Source organism: Salvelinus namaycush, chromosome 5 (genome assembly GCF_016432855.1).
Source record: "Salvelinus namaycush isolate Seneca chromosome 5, SaNama_1.0, whole genome shotgun sequence".
NCBI lineage: Eukaryota > Metazoa > Chordata > Actinopteri > Salmoniformes > Salmonidae > Salvelinus > Salvelinus namaycush.
The window spans coordinates 12,791,956-12,807,380 of NC_052311.1; the positions used below are offsets into that span (position 1 = coordinate 12,791,956).

At 45.8% G+C, this 15,425-nt stretch overlaps 1 protein-coding gene across 1 annotated transcript in view; it reads left to right on the forward strand.

Moving 5' to 3' along the window:
* The window catches only part of LOC120046939 (cohesin subunit SA-2), a 44,587-nt gene that overhangs the window by 10,738 nt on the left and 18,424 nt on the right, over window positions 1-15,425 (forward strand). Inside the window, exon 9 of the mRNA XM_038992490.1 lies at window positions 4,372-4,470. Coding sequence (XP_038848418.1) covers window positions 4,372-4,470 — 99 coding nt within the window. The remainder of the gene's footprint in view (window positions 1-4,371; window positions 4,471-15,425) is intronic.

Below are 15,425 nucleotides of genomic sequence, written 5' to 3' on the forward strand. Positions count from 1 at the left end.
AATAACAAAAGTTTCTCAATACTTTGTTATATACCCTTTGTTGGCAATGACAGAGGTCAAACGTTTTCTGTAAGTCTTCACAAGATTTTCACACACTGTTGCTGGTATTTTGGCCCATTTCTCCATGCAGATCTCCTCTAGAGCAGTGATGTTTTGGGGCTGTTGCTGGGCAACACGGACTTTCAACTCCCTCCAAAGATTTTCTATGGGGTTGAGATCTGGAGACTGGCTAGGCCACTCCAGGACCTTGAAATGCTTCTTACGAAGCCCCTCCTTCGTTGCCCGGGCGGTGTGTTTGGGATCATTGTCATGCTGAAAGACCCAGCCACGTTTCATCTTCAATGCCCTTGCTGATGGAAGGAGGTTTTCACTCAAAATCTCACGATACATGGCCCCATTCATTCTGTCCTTTACACGGATCAGTCGTCCTGGTCCCTTTGCAGAAAAACAGCCCCAAAGCATGATGTTTCCACCCCCATGCTTCACAGTAGGTATGGTGTTCTTTGGATGCAACTCAGCATTCTTTGTCCTCCAAACACGACGAGTTGAGTTTTTACCAAAAAGTTATATTTTGGTTTCATCTGACCATATGACATTCTCCCAATCTTCTTCTGGATCATCCAAATGCTCTCTAGCAAACTTCAGATGGGCCTGGACATGTACTGGCTTAAGCAGGGGGACACGTCTGGCACTGCAGGATTTGAGTCCCTGGCGGCGTAGTGTGTTACTGATGGTAGGCTTTGTTACTTTGGTCCCAGCTCTCTGCAGGTCATTCACTAGGTCCCCCCGTGTGGTTCTGGGATTTTTGCTCACCGTTCTTGTGATCATTTTGACCCCACGGGGTGAGATCTTGCGTGGAGCCCCAGATCGAGGGAGATTATCAGTGGTCTTGTATGTCTTCCATTTCCTAATAATTGCTCCCACAGTTGATTTCTTCAAACCAAGCTGCTTACCTATTGCAGATTCAGTCTTCCCAGCCTGGTGCAGGTCTACAATTTTGTTTCTGGTGTCCTTTGACAGCTCTTTGGTCTTGGCCATAGTGGAGTTTGGAGTGTGACTGTTTGAGGTTGTGGACAGGTGTCTTTTATACTGATAACAAGTTCAAACAGGTGCCATTAATACTGGTAACGAGTGGAGGACAGAGGAGCCTCTTAAAGAAGAAGTTACAGGTATGTGAGAGCCAGAAATCTTGCTTGTTTGTAGGTGACGAAATACTTATTTTCCACCATAATTTGCAAATAAATTCATTAAAAATCCTACAATGTGATTTTCTGGATTTTTTTTCCTCATTTTGTCTGTCATAGTTGAAGTGTACCTATGATGAAAATTACAGGCCTCTCTCATCTTTTTAAGTGAGAGAACTTGCACAATTGGTGGCTGACTAAATACTTTTTTGCCCCACTGTACATGCATAATGATCTGCATGTCATTGTGTCAGTAAGGGGAAAACATTGCATGAAACCTCTCTCATAAAACTCTCATGAAACACACTACCTCCCTCACACACTCTGTCTGTCTCCCTCTCTCATAAACACACACACCACTTTCTCCCAACAAACATACACACTGCAAATAGAATGTAAGTAGCACCAGAAAGAGATATATTTTTGATATAGTTCGCCTTATATGACTATTGTTGTGTCTTTGGCAATGCCGGATTAAGTGTTATGACATGCTATTCTATAAAATACTTTCTCCGTAATTAATATTACCTGATTGAACTAATCATGTAATTGTAATTAACTAAAGAGGGGCACCACGAAATAATATTTATAGAGCTCTTATCTTCCGAATAAACTCTTAAAGACCTAGTAATATTTTACATCAATAGCAGTCAATATTAATCGTCACCTTATTTCAGTCTCATCTGAAAGTTGTAAATTCTTGGTTATCTTCACGAACCCTGGCTAACAAGTTGAATCAGCAATACAAAATTGGGTTTAATTATTTATTTACTAAATACCTAACTAAATCACACAGAATTACATATACACAGAATAAATCATACCTTGATTACAAATTACGTCATAAAGGAAAACGTCCCTAGCGGGCGGAATGGATATGACAGCTTGTTACACAAAAGAAAAGGGTCTGGGTTTGAGTGAAAGAGCGGGAAGACTGAGGAACAAAGGGCGAAGCTGTGCTATCGTAAATACAATATCTTATGCATTCTAAATTACCGCCCATTTGGAAAAGGAAAATGCAATAAATATTTACTCTGAGCTTTGCTTCGGTAGGTTGTTGGTAGATGGAAGGCCGTGTTGCCCAACCGGGTCCTTTGTCCTTTGAAGAATGTCTCTGCTGCTGCTGCTGAGTGGTAGACTGGATACTCTGTCTGTCCTAATTTACGTTTGCAGCTGCTGTTGCTAACAACGTCTAGGAGGTATCACTTCTATAGTGAATAAGAGTTCAAAGTTCATACCATTCACAACCAAAGCTCATGCTGAGGTTGGCTTAGTTCTGTAGTTGACATGTTATCTGAACCATTCTGACATTAGACCGTCGTCCTCACATCCTCGGAACAGGAGGTTAAATTTTAGTCAATGGCTTATATAGTGGAGGGAGAGGGGTGTGTCTGAAAAGTTTATAACCCATGTCTCTTCACAGGCTCGGGCCACTGGTTGAGCAGAGCCCTAAACTTATGAAAACCCAAATCTCTCATTTGGAAGCTAAAATTACATTTCATCTCTTCACAAATAATTTAATATTCAAACATTTGAATTAAACAACAATTCCATGTGAATCCGATACCTCTGATGTGCAGACTTTCCACAGTAGAGTTTGTCATTCTATCATTGATGAGAATGTGCCAGATGACAACCGAACTGACATAATATACTATATAATGTACCACCGCATATGTTCACTTGGTCGGATTACCAGAATATAGTTCCTTTCCCCCCAACTTCTGATGTTCCCAGAATCTCTATGTTAACCAAAGGGGCTTTCTAATGTCACATCAGTAGAGTAGGGAGAGGAAAGGGGGGGAAGAGGTATTTATGACTGTCATAAACCTACCCCCCAGGCCAACGTCATGACACTATAGTTAGCCTTGTTTTTATTAATTTGTTTAACTTTTATTTAACTAGGCAAGTCAGTTAAGAACAAATTCTTATTTACAATGACGGCCTACACCGGCCAAACCCAGACGACGCTGGGCCAATTGTGCACCTCCCTATGGGACTCCCAATCACGGCCGGTTGTGATACAGCCTGGAATCGTAGTGACTTCTCAAGCACCGAGGTACAGTGCCTTAGACCGTTGCGCCACTCGGGAGCCCTTATCTGACTATAGTGAGTTCTATATGAATATAGTTAGTCCCTATATGAATATGGTTAGCTCCTATATGAATATGGTTAGCTCCTATACGACTATAGTTAGCCCAATACGACTATAGTTAGCCCAATACGACTATAGTTAGGCCCAATACGACTATAGTTAGGCCCAATACGACCATAGTTAGGCCCTATATGACTAGAGTTAGGCCCTATATGACTAGAGTTAGCCCTATATGAATCCTACCTTTCAACATCTCATGAGTAGCAGACCCTTCTCCTTTCTTCCTGTGCCAAGCTGCAAGCATGCCTGTCGCAAATCTGTTTTTTCTTTCTGGCACTGCTGCGTGATAGTGAACTTGCAACGCCTATCAGACTGGCCTGTGCTCTTGGTTATGCCAGGGAATAAATTATATACAATGTATCAACTTTGCTAGCTCTGCTTGCGGGCTCCAATATATCAAATGTTACAACAGAAGACCGACCAGGGTCTACATCCCCCATCGCTATCACGGCTAAAATTATATTTTAAAAACTGATGAAAGAATAGATGCACAAGAAGAGTAGACAGAGAAAAGCAGGTGAGTGATGGCTGGAAGGGGAAGCAGGTGAGTGATGGCTGGAAGGGGAGGCAGGTGAGTGATGGCTGGAAGATGAAGCAGGTGAGTGATGGCTGGAAGGGGATGCGGCTGGCTGATAACAGCTGCTGCATGTGAGATGTGCATGAAAGTAAAGTGGACATTATTAGACAGGTGCATACAAGAGACTAGTTTCTCGTTGCTTAAAATAATTTAAGCTGAACTTATAAACAATTGACTTTATAAGCATTTTATAACAAGCGCCAGCTTGTTAAAATTGGTATAAGTATCATGAACTTTTGGTAAGCAATAATACCGCGGTACACTACACGCAACAGAGGCACACAAGGGGTGATATTTTCCCAGTCTAAATTGAATGTTTGTGGCGAATAGACTAGTTGAATATCTTAAAACTTTGCTTTGAAAGATGACAATGATATGGTGTCTATTTATCCAGATTGAAAGTAAACAGTGCAAGAATGTGTTGCATGTGGTGTGAGACTTCTCTTCCCCCACAGCAAGGCTCAGTGCGTCTGCAGTGTGTGCGGGCCCTGCAGGGCCTCTACAAGGAGAAGGACTTAATTGGACGCCTAGAGCTTTTCACCAGCAGGTTTAAGGTAGGTCTCCCTCTGCATCTTGCTCTCGCTTTCTCTATCTCTTTCTGTTTCTTTCTCTATTTCTCTCTCGCTCTTTGTTTCTCTCGTTCTTTCTCTCTCTCTCCCTTTGTTTTTGTCAGTCTCCCACAGTTTTTTCTGTCCTTCAGTGTCATCTTTCAATGTGTCCGTACTTAGGTGGGCACCAATTAGGATGTAGCACAACTCCCATGTTAAAAAGCTCTCCACCATCACTAAGCATGTGTGTGTGTGTGTGTGCACCCTCGCATTTTGGACACTCACAATACAGGATGCAGGTTACGTCACCATATCAACTATACCTCTAAACAATAGCCATTTCCGGTGGTATATTCACCCTCTGTCCCACTTTGTGGTAAACATTTGTGGTAGGGTTGTCATGATTCCAGTATCACGATGCTACGATACCGGATATCCCATGGCAAAAAAATAGTAAAAGATGGCGCCGGAGAACAAGGCTGACGTTTTACGTATTCCTAACCAATTGTGTTTTTGTGTTTGTTTTTTTGCGTTGTTTGTAACTTATTTTTTTACTTATTTTGTACTTAATGTTGCTGCTACCGTCTCTTATGACTGAAAATAACTTCTGGGCATCAGAACTGGGACTACTCACTACGGACTGGCAGAATCCTTTTTTTCTTTTAACGAGCACGACGTGAATGATATACTGCTTCCCCGGGAACAGACCCAGATCCCCGTCATTTGCGTGAAGAGAAGGTGGAGAAAAAGGGGCCAGAGGGCGGGCGGGCTGCCTTCTGAGAATCCGTAGGTGATCTAATAAACCCCCACTTCCTTCCATTCTACTAGCAAACGTGCAATCTTTGGAAAATGAAATCTATGACCTACGTGGAAGATTAAACTACCAACGGGACATTCAAAACTGTAATATCTGATGCTTCACGGAGTCGTGGCTGAACGACGACATTATCAACATACAGCTGGCTGGTTCTACGCTGTATCGGCAGGACAGAACAGCGGCGTCTAGTAAAACAAGGGGCGGCGAACTATGTATTTTTGTAAAATAACAGCTGGTGCACGATATCTAAGGAGGTCTCAAGGTTTTGCTCGCCTGAGGTAGAGTATCTCATGATAAGCTGTAGATCACACTATCAACCTAGAGCGTTTTCATCTGTATTTTTTGTAGCTTTCTACATACCACCACAGACTGATGCTGGCACTTAAGACCGCACAGAATGAGCTGTATTCTACCATAAGCAAACTGGAAAACGCTCACCCAGATGCGGCGCTCCTAGTGACCGAGGACTTTAATGCAGGGAACCTTTGATCTGTCTTACCAAATTTCTATCAGCATGTTAAATATGTAACCAGAGGGAAAAAACTACGGACGAACTTTATTCCACACATAGAGACGCATACATTAGAATCCAAGATGGCGTAGCAGTAGGACGTGTGCGTTTCACTTTGTCTTAAACCGTGTCTTATCCCGTGTAAATAGCCAGTCTTTTTCGTATATATCTTAATCTCACATTCTATCTATGAACTAAATATACTTTCCTGCAACCAGCCTCACCCAATGTGGTACGGATCTGCTATTTTTATTCCTTATAACTGGAACTTCCATAGGGGCTAGCCAACCAACTACCTACTAGTCTTTGTTAACCACGGCTAGCGGGCTTCACCTTTTTCCTCAGTCACCAGCCAGCCTTAGCTCGGACAATACCTGCCAGTCTGCAAAGCGCGATATCAACCCAGAGCATATCGGACTGCTTCTCTCTACCACATCACCAGATTCCTGCCTCTCTGGATCATAACACCGGATCATTGCATCTAACTAGCTGCAAACGAGTGGCTACTGTTAGCTAACGCCTCTGTCCCAAAGCAAGCACCAGCTAGCCTCGAGCTAGGCCCATATACCAGCTAATTCTAGGGCTACAATACATCCTTTGCCAATTTGCCTGGACCCTTTATTGTCGACACGGAGCCCTGCCGATCCATCACGACTGGACTGCTGACGTGTTCGCCCGATGTGGTCTCAACAGGTTATTCTGTTACGATGTCGCCAAAGAACCATCTACTAGCACCGGCCCGCTAGCTTTTCTGAACGCTGTGTCCCCTGCTCGCCTAGCATAGTAATGACTACTGAATGGCACCCTGACTAACCTATTGTTGCTCTTTTGACCCTTTGATCACTCTGCTACAAAGATGCCCCCTGGACTGTTTCAATAACACAGTACCTCATTTTGTTTACCTGTCGGCCCCAGCCTCGAACTCAGGTCCTGTATGTACCTAACTGACCCGCTCTGCCCATTCACCGCCATTTACCCGTTGTTGTCTTAGCTCTCCTGATCAACACCTGTGATTGCTTTATGCCTCGCTCTAATGTCAATATGCCTTGTCTACTGCTGTCTTGGCTAGTTCGTATTGTTTTATTTCACTGTAGAGCCCTCAGTCCCGCTCAACATTCCTTTGATAGCTCTTTTGTCCCACCCCACACACATGCGGAGATCTCACCTGGCTTAACTGGTGCCTGCAGAGACGAAACCTCTCTCATTGTCAATCAACGCCTTGGTTTACCTCCACTGTACTCACATCCTACCATACCATTGTCTGTACATTATGCCCTGAATCTATTCTACTACTCCCAGAAATCTGCTCCTTTTATTCTCTGTCCCCAACGCACTAGATGGCCAGTTCTTATAGCCTTTAGCTGTACCTTTATCCTACTGGTCCTCTGGTGATGTAGAGGTTAACCCAGGCCCTGTAGCCCCCAGTTCCACTCCTATTCCCCAGGCGCTATCATTTGATGACTTCTGGAACTGTAAAAGCCTTGGTTTCATGCATGTTAACATCAGAAGCCTCCTCCCCAAGTTTGTTTTGTTCACTGCTTTAGCATACTCTGCCAACCCTGATGTCCTGATGTCTGAATCCTGGCTTAGGAAGGCCACCAAAAATTCTGAAATTTCCATCCCCAACTACAGCATTTCCTGCCAAGATAGAACTGTTAAAGGGGGTGGAGTTAGCCTGCAGAGTTCTGTCATGCTATCCAGGTCTGTGCCCATACAGTTTGAGCATCTACTTTTAAAAATCCAGTAAGTCTCTCACTGTTGCCGCTTGTTATAGACCCCCCCTCAGCCCCCAGCTGTGCCCTGGACACCATATGTGAATTAATTGCCCCCCATTTATTAGAATTTGTACTGTTAGGTGACCTAAACTGGGATATACTTAACACCCCAGCCATCCTACAATCTAAGCTAGATGCCCTCAATCGCACACAAATGATCAAGGAACCTACCAGGTACAACCCTAAATCCATAAACACGGGCACCCTCATAGAGATCATCCTGACCAACCTGCCCTCTAAATACACCTCTGCTGCCTTCAACCAGGATCTCAGCGATCACTGCCTCATTGCCTGCGTCCGTAATGGGTCCGCAGTCAAACGACCACCCCTTATCACTGTCAAACGCTCCCTACAACACTTCAGCGAGCAGGCCTTTCTAGTCGACCTGGCCTGGGTATCCTGGAAGGATATTGACCTCATCCCGTCAGTAGAGGATGCCTGGCTGTTCTTTTAAAAGTGATTTCCTCACCAACTTAAATAAGCATACCACATTCAAAAAATGTAGAATTAAGAACAGATATAGCCCTTGGTTCACTCCAGACTTGACTGCCCTTGACCAGCACAAAAACATCCTGTGGCGTACTGCATTAGCATCGAATTGCCCCTGCGATATGCAACTTTTCAGGGAAGTTAGGAACCAATATACACAGGCAGTTAGGAAAGCTAAGGCTAGCTTTTTCAAACAGAAATGTGCGTTCTGTAGCACAATCTCCCAAAAGTTCTGGGACACTGTAAGGTCTATGGAGAATAAGAGCACCTCCTCCCAGCTGCCCACTGCACTGAGGCTAGGAAACATTGTCACCACTGATAAACCTACGATAATCGAGAATTTTAAGAAGCATTTTTCTACGGCTGGGCTAGACAATCTGGACCTTTCTTTCTAAAATTTTCCGCTGCAATTGTTGCAAGCCATATTACTAGACTGTTCAACCTCTCTTTCGTATCGTCTGAGATCATCAAAGATTGGAAAGCTGCCGTAGTCATCCCCCTCTTCAAAGGGGGAGACACTCTAGACCTAAACTGTTACAGACCTATATCTATCCTACCCTGCCAGATCACCGACCATTTCGAATCCCACCGTACCTTCTCCGCTATGCAATCTGGTTTCCGAGCTGGTCATGGGTGCACCTCAGCCACGCTCAGCCACACCTCAGCCACGCTGAGCCACGCTAAGAGACAATACTCTGCAGCTGTATTCATCGACTTGGCCAAGGCTTTCGACTCTGTCAATCACCACATTCTTATCGGCAGACTCAACAGCCTTGGTTTCTCAAATGACTGCCTCGCCTGGTTCACCAATTACTTCTCAGACAGAGTTCAGTGTGTCAAATCGGAGGGCCTGTTGTCCGGACCTCTGGCAGTCTCTATGGGGGTGCCACAGGGTTCAGTTCTCGGGCTGACTCTTTTCTCAGTATACATCAATGATGTCGCTCTTGCTGCTGGTGATTCTTTGATCCACCTCTACGCAGACGACCCCATTCTGTATACCTCTGGCCCTTCTTTGGACACTGTGTTAACTAACCTCCAGACGAGCTTCAATGCCATATAACTCTCCTTCCGTGGCCTCCAACTGCTCTTAAATGCAAGTAAAACTCAATGCATGCTCTTCAACCGATCACTGCCCACACCTGCCCGCCCGTCCAGCATCACTACTCTGGAGTGATGTTCTGACTTAGAATATGTAGACAACTACAAATACCTAGGTGCCTGGTTAGACTGTAAACTCTCCTTCCAGACTCACATTAAGCATCTCCAATCCAAAAATAAATCTAGAGTTGTCTTCCTATTTTGCAACAAAGCATCCTTCACTCATGCTGCCAAACATATCCTCGTAAAACTGACTATACTACCGATCCTTGACTTCGGCGATGTCATTTACAAAATAGCCTCCAACACTCTACTCAGCAAATTGGATGTAGGCTATCACAGTGCCATCCGTTTTGTCACCAAAACCCCATATACTACCCATCACTGTGACCTGTATGCCCTCGCTTCATATTCGTCGCCAAACCCACTAGCTCCAGGTCATCCAAAAGTCTTTGCTAGGTAAAGCCCCGCCTTATCTCAGCTCACTGGTCACCATAGCAGCACACACCCTCAGCACGTGTGCCTTACCTCCTTAATCTTACTACATTTGCACACACTGTATATAGATTTTTCTATTGTCAAATCAAATCAAATTGTATTTGTCACATACACATGGTTAGCAGATGTTAATGCGAGTGTAGCGAAATGCTTGTGCTTCTAGTTCCGACAATGCAGTAATAACCAACAAGTAATCTAACCTAACAATTCCACAACTACTACCTTATACACACAAGTGTAAAGGGATAAAGAATATGTACATAAAGATATATGAATGAGTGATGGTACAGAACGGCATAGGCAAGATGCAGTAGATGGTATAGTGTACAGTCTATACATATGAGATGAGTAATGTAGGGTATGTAAACATTATATTAAGTGGCATTGTTTAAAGTGGCTAGTGATACATTTTTACATCATTTCCATCAATTCCCATTATTAAAGTGGCTGGAGTTGAGTCAGTATGTTGGCAGCGGCCACTAAATGTTAGTGGTGGCTGTTTAACAGTCTGATGGCCTTGAGATAGAAGCTGTTTTTCAGTCTCTCGGTCCCTGCTTTGATGCACCTGTACTGACCTCGCCTTCTGGATGATAGCGGGGTGAACAGGCAGTGGCTCGGGTTGTTGTTGTCCTTGATGATCTTTATGGCCTTCCTGTGACATCGGGTGGTGTAGGTGTCCTGGAGGGCAGGTAGTTTGCCCCCGGTGATGCGTTGTGCAGACCTCACTACCCTCTGGAGAGCCTTACGGTTGTGGGCGGAGCAGTTGCCGTACCAGGCGGTGATACAGCCCGACAGGATGCTCTCGATTGTGCATCTGTAGAAGTTTGTGAGTGCTTTTGGTGACAAGCCGAATTTCTTCAGCCTCCTGAGGTTGAAGAGGCGCTGCTGCGCCTTCTTCACAACGCTGTCTGTGTGGGTGGACCAATTCAGTTTGTCCGTGATGTGTACACCTAGGATAGGATAAAGTAATCCTTCTAACCCCCCCCCCCTTAAAAGAGTTAGATGCACTATTGTAAAGTGGTTGTTCCACTGGATATCATAAGGTGAATGCACCAACTTGTAAGTCGCTCTGGATAAGAGCGTCTGCTAAATGACTTAAATGTAAATGTACACCGAGGAACTTAAAACTTTCCACCTTCTCCACTACTGTCCCGTCGATGTGGATAGGGGGGTGCTCCCTCTGCTGTTTCCTGAAGTCCACAATCATCTCCTTTGTTTTGTTGACGTTGAGTGTGAGGTTATTTTCCTGACACCACACTCCGAGGGCCCTCACCTCCTCCCTGTAGGCCGTCTCGTCGTTGTTGGTAATCAAGCCTACCACTGTAGTGTCGTCCGCAAACTTGATGATTGAGTTGGAGGCGTGCATGGCCACGCAGTCGTGGGTGAACAGGGAGTACAGGAGAGGGCTCAGAACGCACCCTTGTGGGGCCCCAGTGTTGTGGATCAGCGGGGTGGAGATGTTGTTACCTACCCTCACCACCTGGGGGCGGCCCGTCAGGAAGTCCAGGACCCAGTTGCACAGGGCGGGGTCGAGACCTAGGGTCTCGAGCTTGATGACGAGTTTGGAGGGTACTATGGTGTTAAATCCTGAGCTGTAGTCGATGAACAGCATTCTCACATAGGTATTCCTCTAGTCCAGATGGGTTAGTGCAGTGTGGTTGCGATTGCGTCGTCTGTGGACCTATTGGGTCGGTAAGCAAATTGGAGTGGGTCTAGGGTGTCAGGTAGGGTTGAGGTGATATGGTCCTTGACTAGTCTCTCAAAGCACTTCATGATGACGGAAGTGAGTGCTACGGGGCGGTAGTCGTTTAGCTCAGTTACCTTAGCTTTCTTGGGAACAGGAACAATGGTGGCCCTCTTGAAGCATGTGGGAACAGCAGACCGGGATAAGGATTGATTGAATATGTCCGTAAACACACCAGCCAGCTGGTCTGCGCATGCTCTGAGGACGCGGCTGGGAATGCCGTCTGGGCCTGCAGCCTTGCGAGGGTTAACACGTTTAAATGTTTTACTCACCTCGGCTGCAGTGAAGGACAGCCCGCAGGTTTTGGTAGCGGGCCGTGTCAGTGGCACTGTATTGTCCTCAAAGCGAGCAAAAAAGTTATTTAGTCTGTCTGGGAGCAAGACATCCTGGTCCGTGACGGGGCTGGTTTTCTTTTTGTAATCCGTGATTGACTGTAGACCCTTCCACATACCTCTTGTGTCTGAGCTGTTGAATTGTGACTGTACTTTGTCTCTATACTGGGACTTAGCTTGTTTGATTGCCTTGCGGAGGGAATAGCTACACTGTTTGTATTCGGTCATGTTTCCGGTCACCTTGCCCTGGTTAAAAGCAGTGGTTCGAGCTTTCAGTTTCACGCGAATGCTGCCATCAATCCACGGTTTCTGGTTTGGGAATGTTTTAATCGTTGCTGTGGGTACGACATCGTCAATGCACTTTCTAATGAACTCGCTCACCGAATCAGCATATTCGTCGATGTTGTTGGACGCAATGCGGAACATATCCCAATCCACGTGATCGAAGTAGTCTTGAAGCTTGTAATTAGATTGGTCGGACCAGCGTTGAACAGACCTGAGCGCGGGAGCTTTCTGTTTTAGTTTCTGTTTGTAGGCTGGAAGCAACAAAATGGAGTCGTGGTCAGCTTTTCCGAAAGGAGGTCGTGGGAGGGCCTTATATGCGTCGCGGAAGTTAGTATAACAATGATCCAAGGTTTTACCAGCCCTGGTAGCACAATCGATATGCTGATAGAATTTAGGGAGTTTTGTTTTCAGATTAGCCTTGTTAAAATCCCCAGCTACGATGAATGCAGCCTCAGGGTGTGTGGTTTCCAGTTTACAAAGAGTCAGATAAAGTTCGTTCAGGGCCATCGATGTGTCTGCTTGGGGGGGAATATATACGGCTGTGATTATAATCGAAGAGAATTCCCTTGGTAGATAATGCGGTCGACATTTGATTGTGAGGAATTCTAAATCTGGTGAACAGAATGACTTGAGTTCCTGTATGTTGTTATGATCACACCACGTCTCGTTGATCATAAGGCATACACCCCCGCCCCTCTTCTTACCAGAAAGATGTTTGTTTCTGTCGGCGCGATGCGTGAAGAAACCAGCTGGCTGCACCGACTCCGTTAGCGTCTCTCGAGTGAGCCATGTTTCCGTGAAGCAAAGAACTTTACAATCCCTGATGTCTCTCTGGAATGTTACCCGTGCTCGGATTTCATCAACCTTATTGTCAAGAGACTGGACATTGGCGAGTAGTATGCTAGGGAGTGGAGCGCGATGTGCCCGTCTCCGAAGCCTGACCAGGAGACCGCCTCGTTTGCCCCTTTTTCGGCGTCGTTGTTTAGGGTCACCGGCTGGGATCAGATCCATTGTATTGGGTGGAAGGCAAAACACCAGATCCGCTTCGGGAGAGTCATATTCCTGGTTGTAACGATGGTGAGTTGACGTTGCTCTTATATTCAGTAGTTCCTCCCGACTGTATGTAATGAAACCTAAGATTACCTGGGGTACCAATGTAAGGAATAACACATAAAACAACAAAATACTGCATAGTTTCCTAGGAACACGAAGCGAGGCGGCCATCTCGGTCGGCGCCGGAAGTAAGGATATTGTGTTATTGACTGTACGTTTGTTAATCCCATGTGTAACTCTGTGTTTGTGTCGCACTGCTTTGCTTTATCTTGGCCAGGTCGCTGTTGTAAATGAGAACTTGTTCTCAACTGGCCTACCTGGTTAAATAAAGGTGAAATAAAAAAATAAAAAATACAAAGCTCTCCCTCGCCCTCCATTTTGAAAATCTGACCATAATTCTATTCTCCTGATTCCTGCTTACAAACAAAAATTAAAGCAGGAAGCACCAGTGACTCAAATCAATAAAAAAGTGGTCTGTTTTGCAAGCACAGACTGGAATATGTTCCGTTGTTCCTCCGATGGCATTGAGGAGTACACCACATCAGTCATTTGCTTCATCAATAAGTGCATCAATGCCGCCCCCCCACAGTGATCGTAATCCAAACCAGAAGTCATGTATTTCGGGCAACATCCGCACTGAGCTAAAGGCTAGAGCTGCTGCTTTCAAGGTGCGGGACTCCTAAATCCCGCTATGCCCTCCAATGAACCATCAAACAGGCAAATTGTCATTGCAGGACTAATATCGAATCGTACTACACCGGCTCTGACGCTCGTCGGATGTGCAAAACCTTGCAGACTACAAAGGGAAGCACAGCTGAGAGCTGCCCAGTGACACAAGCCCAACGGACGAGCTAAACTACTTCTATGTTCGCTTCGAGGCAAGTAACACTGAAACATGCATAAGAGCACCAACTACCAGACGACTGTGTGATCACGCTCTCCGCAGCCGATGTGAGTAAGACCTTTAAACCGTTCAACATTCACAAGGCCTCTGGGCAAGACGGATTACCAGGACGAGTACTGCGAGCATACGCTGACCAATTTGCAAGTTTCTTCACTGACATTTTCAACCTCTCCCTGTCCGAGTTTGTAATACCAACATGTTTTAAGCAGACCATCATAGTCCCTGTGCCCAAGAACACTAAGGTAACCTGCCTAAATGACAACTGACTCGTAGCACTCACGTCTGTAGCCATGAAGTGCTTTGAAAGGCTGGTCATGGCTCACATCAACACCATTATCCCAGAAATCCTAGACCCACTCCAATTTCCTTACCGCCCTAACAGACCCACAGATGATTTTATCTCTATTGCACTCCACACTGCCCTTTCCCACCTGGACAAAAGGAACACCTATGTGGGAATGCTATTCATTGACTACAGCCCAGCATTCAACACCATAGTGCCCTCAAAGCTCATCAATAAGCTAAGGACCCTGGGACTAAACACCTCCCTCTGCAACTGGATCCTGGACTTCCTGACGGGCCGCCCACAGGTGGTAAGGGTAGGTAACAACACATCCGCCACGCTAATCCTCAACACAGGTGCCCCTCAGGGGTGCGTGCTGGGTCCTCTCCTGTACTCACTGTTCGCTCATGACTGCACGGCCAGGCACGACTCCAACACCATCATTAAGTTTGCTGATGACACAACAGTGGTAGGCCTAATCACCGACAACGACGAGACAGCCTATAGGGAGGAGGTGAAAGACCTGGCCGTGTGGTGCCAGAACAACAACCTCTCCCTCAACATGATCAAGACGAAGGAGATGATTGTGGACTACAGCAAAAAGAGGACAGAGCACGCCCCCATTCTAATCAACGGGGCTGTAGTGGAGCAGGTTGAGAGCTTCAAGTTCCTTGGTGTCCACATCACCAACAAATTAACATGGTCCAAGCACACCAAGACAGTCGTGAAGAGGGCACGACAAAACCTGTTCCCCCTCAGGAGACTGAAAAGATTTGGCATGGGTCCTCAGATCCTCAAAAGGTTCTACAGCTGCAACATCGAGAGTATCCTGACTGGTTGCATCACTGCCTGGTATGGCAACTGCTCAGCCTCCGACCGCAAGGCACTACAGAGGGTAGTTTATACGGCCCAGTACATCACTGGGGCCAGGCTTCCTGCCATCCAGGATCTATATACTAGGCAGAGGAGAGCCCTAAAAATGATCAAAGACTCCAGCCACCCTAGTCATAGACTGCCCTCTCTGCTCCTGCACGTAATGCGGTACCGGAGCACCAAGTCTAGGTCCAAGAAGCTTCTAAACAGCTTCTACCCCCAAGCCATAAGACTCCTGAACAGCTAATCAAATGACTACCCAGACTATTTGTATTGCCTGCCCCCCCCCCCCTTATTTT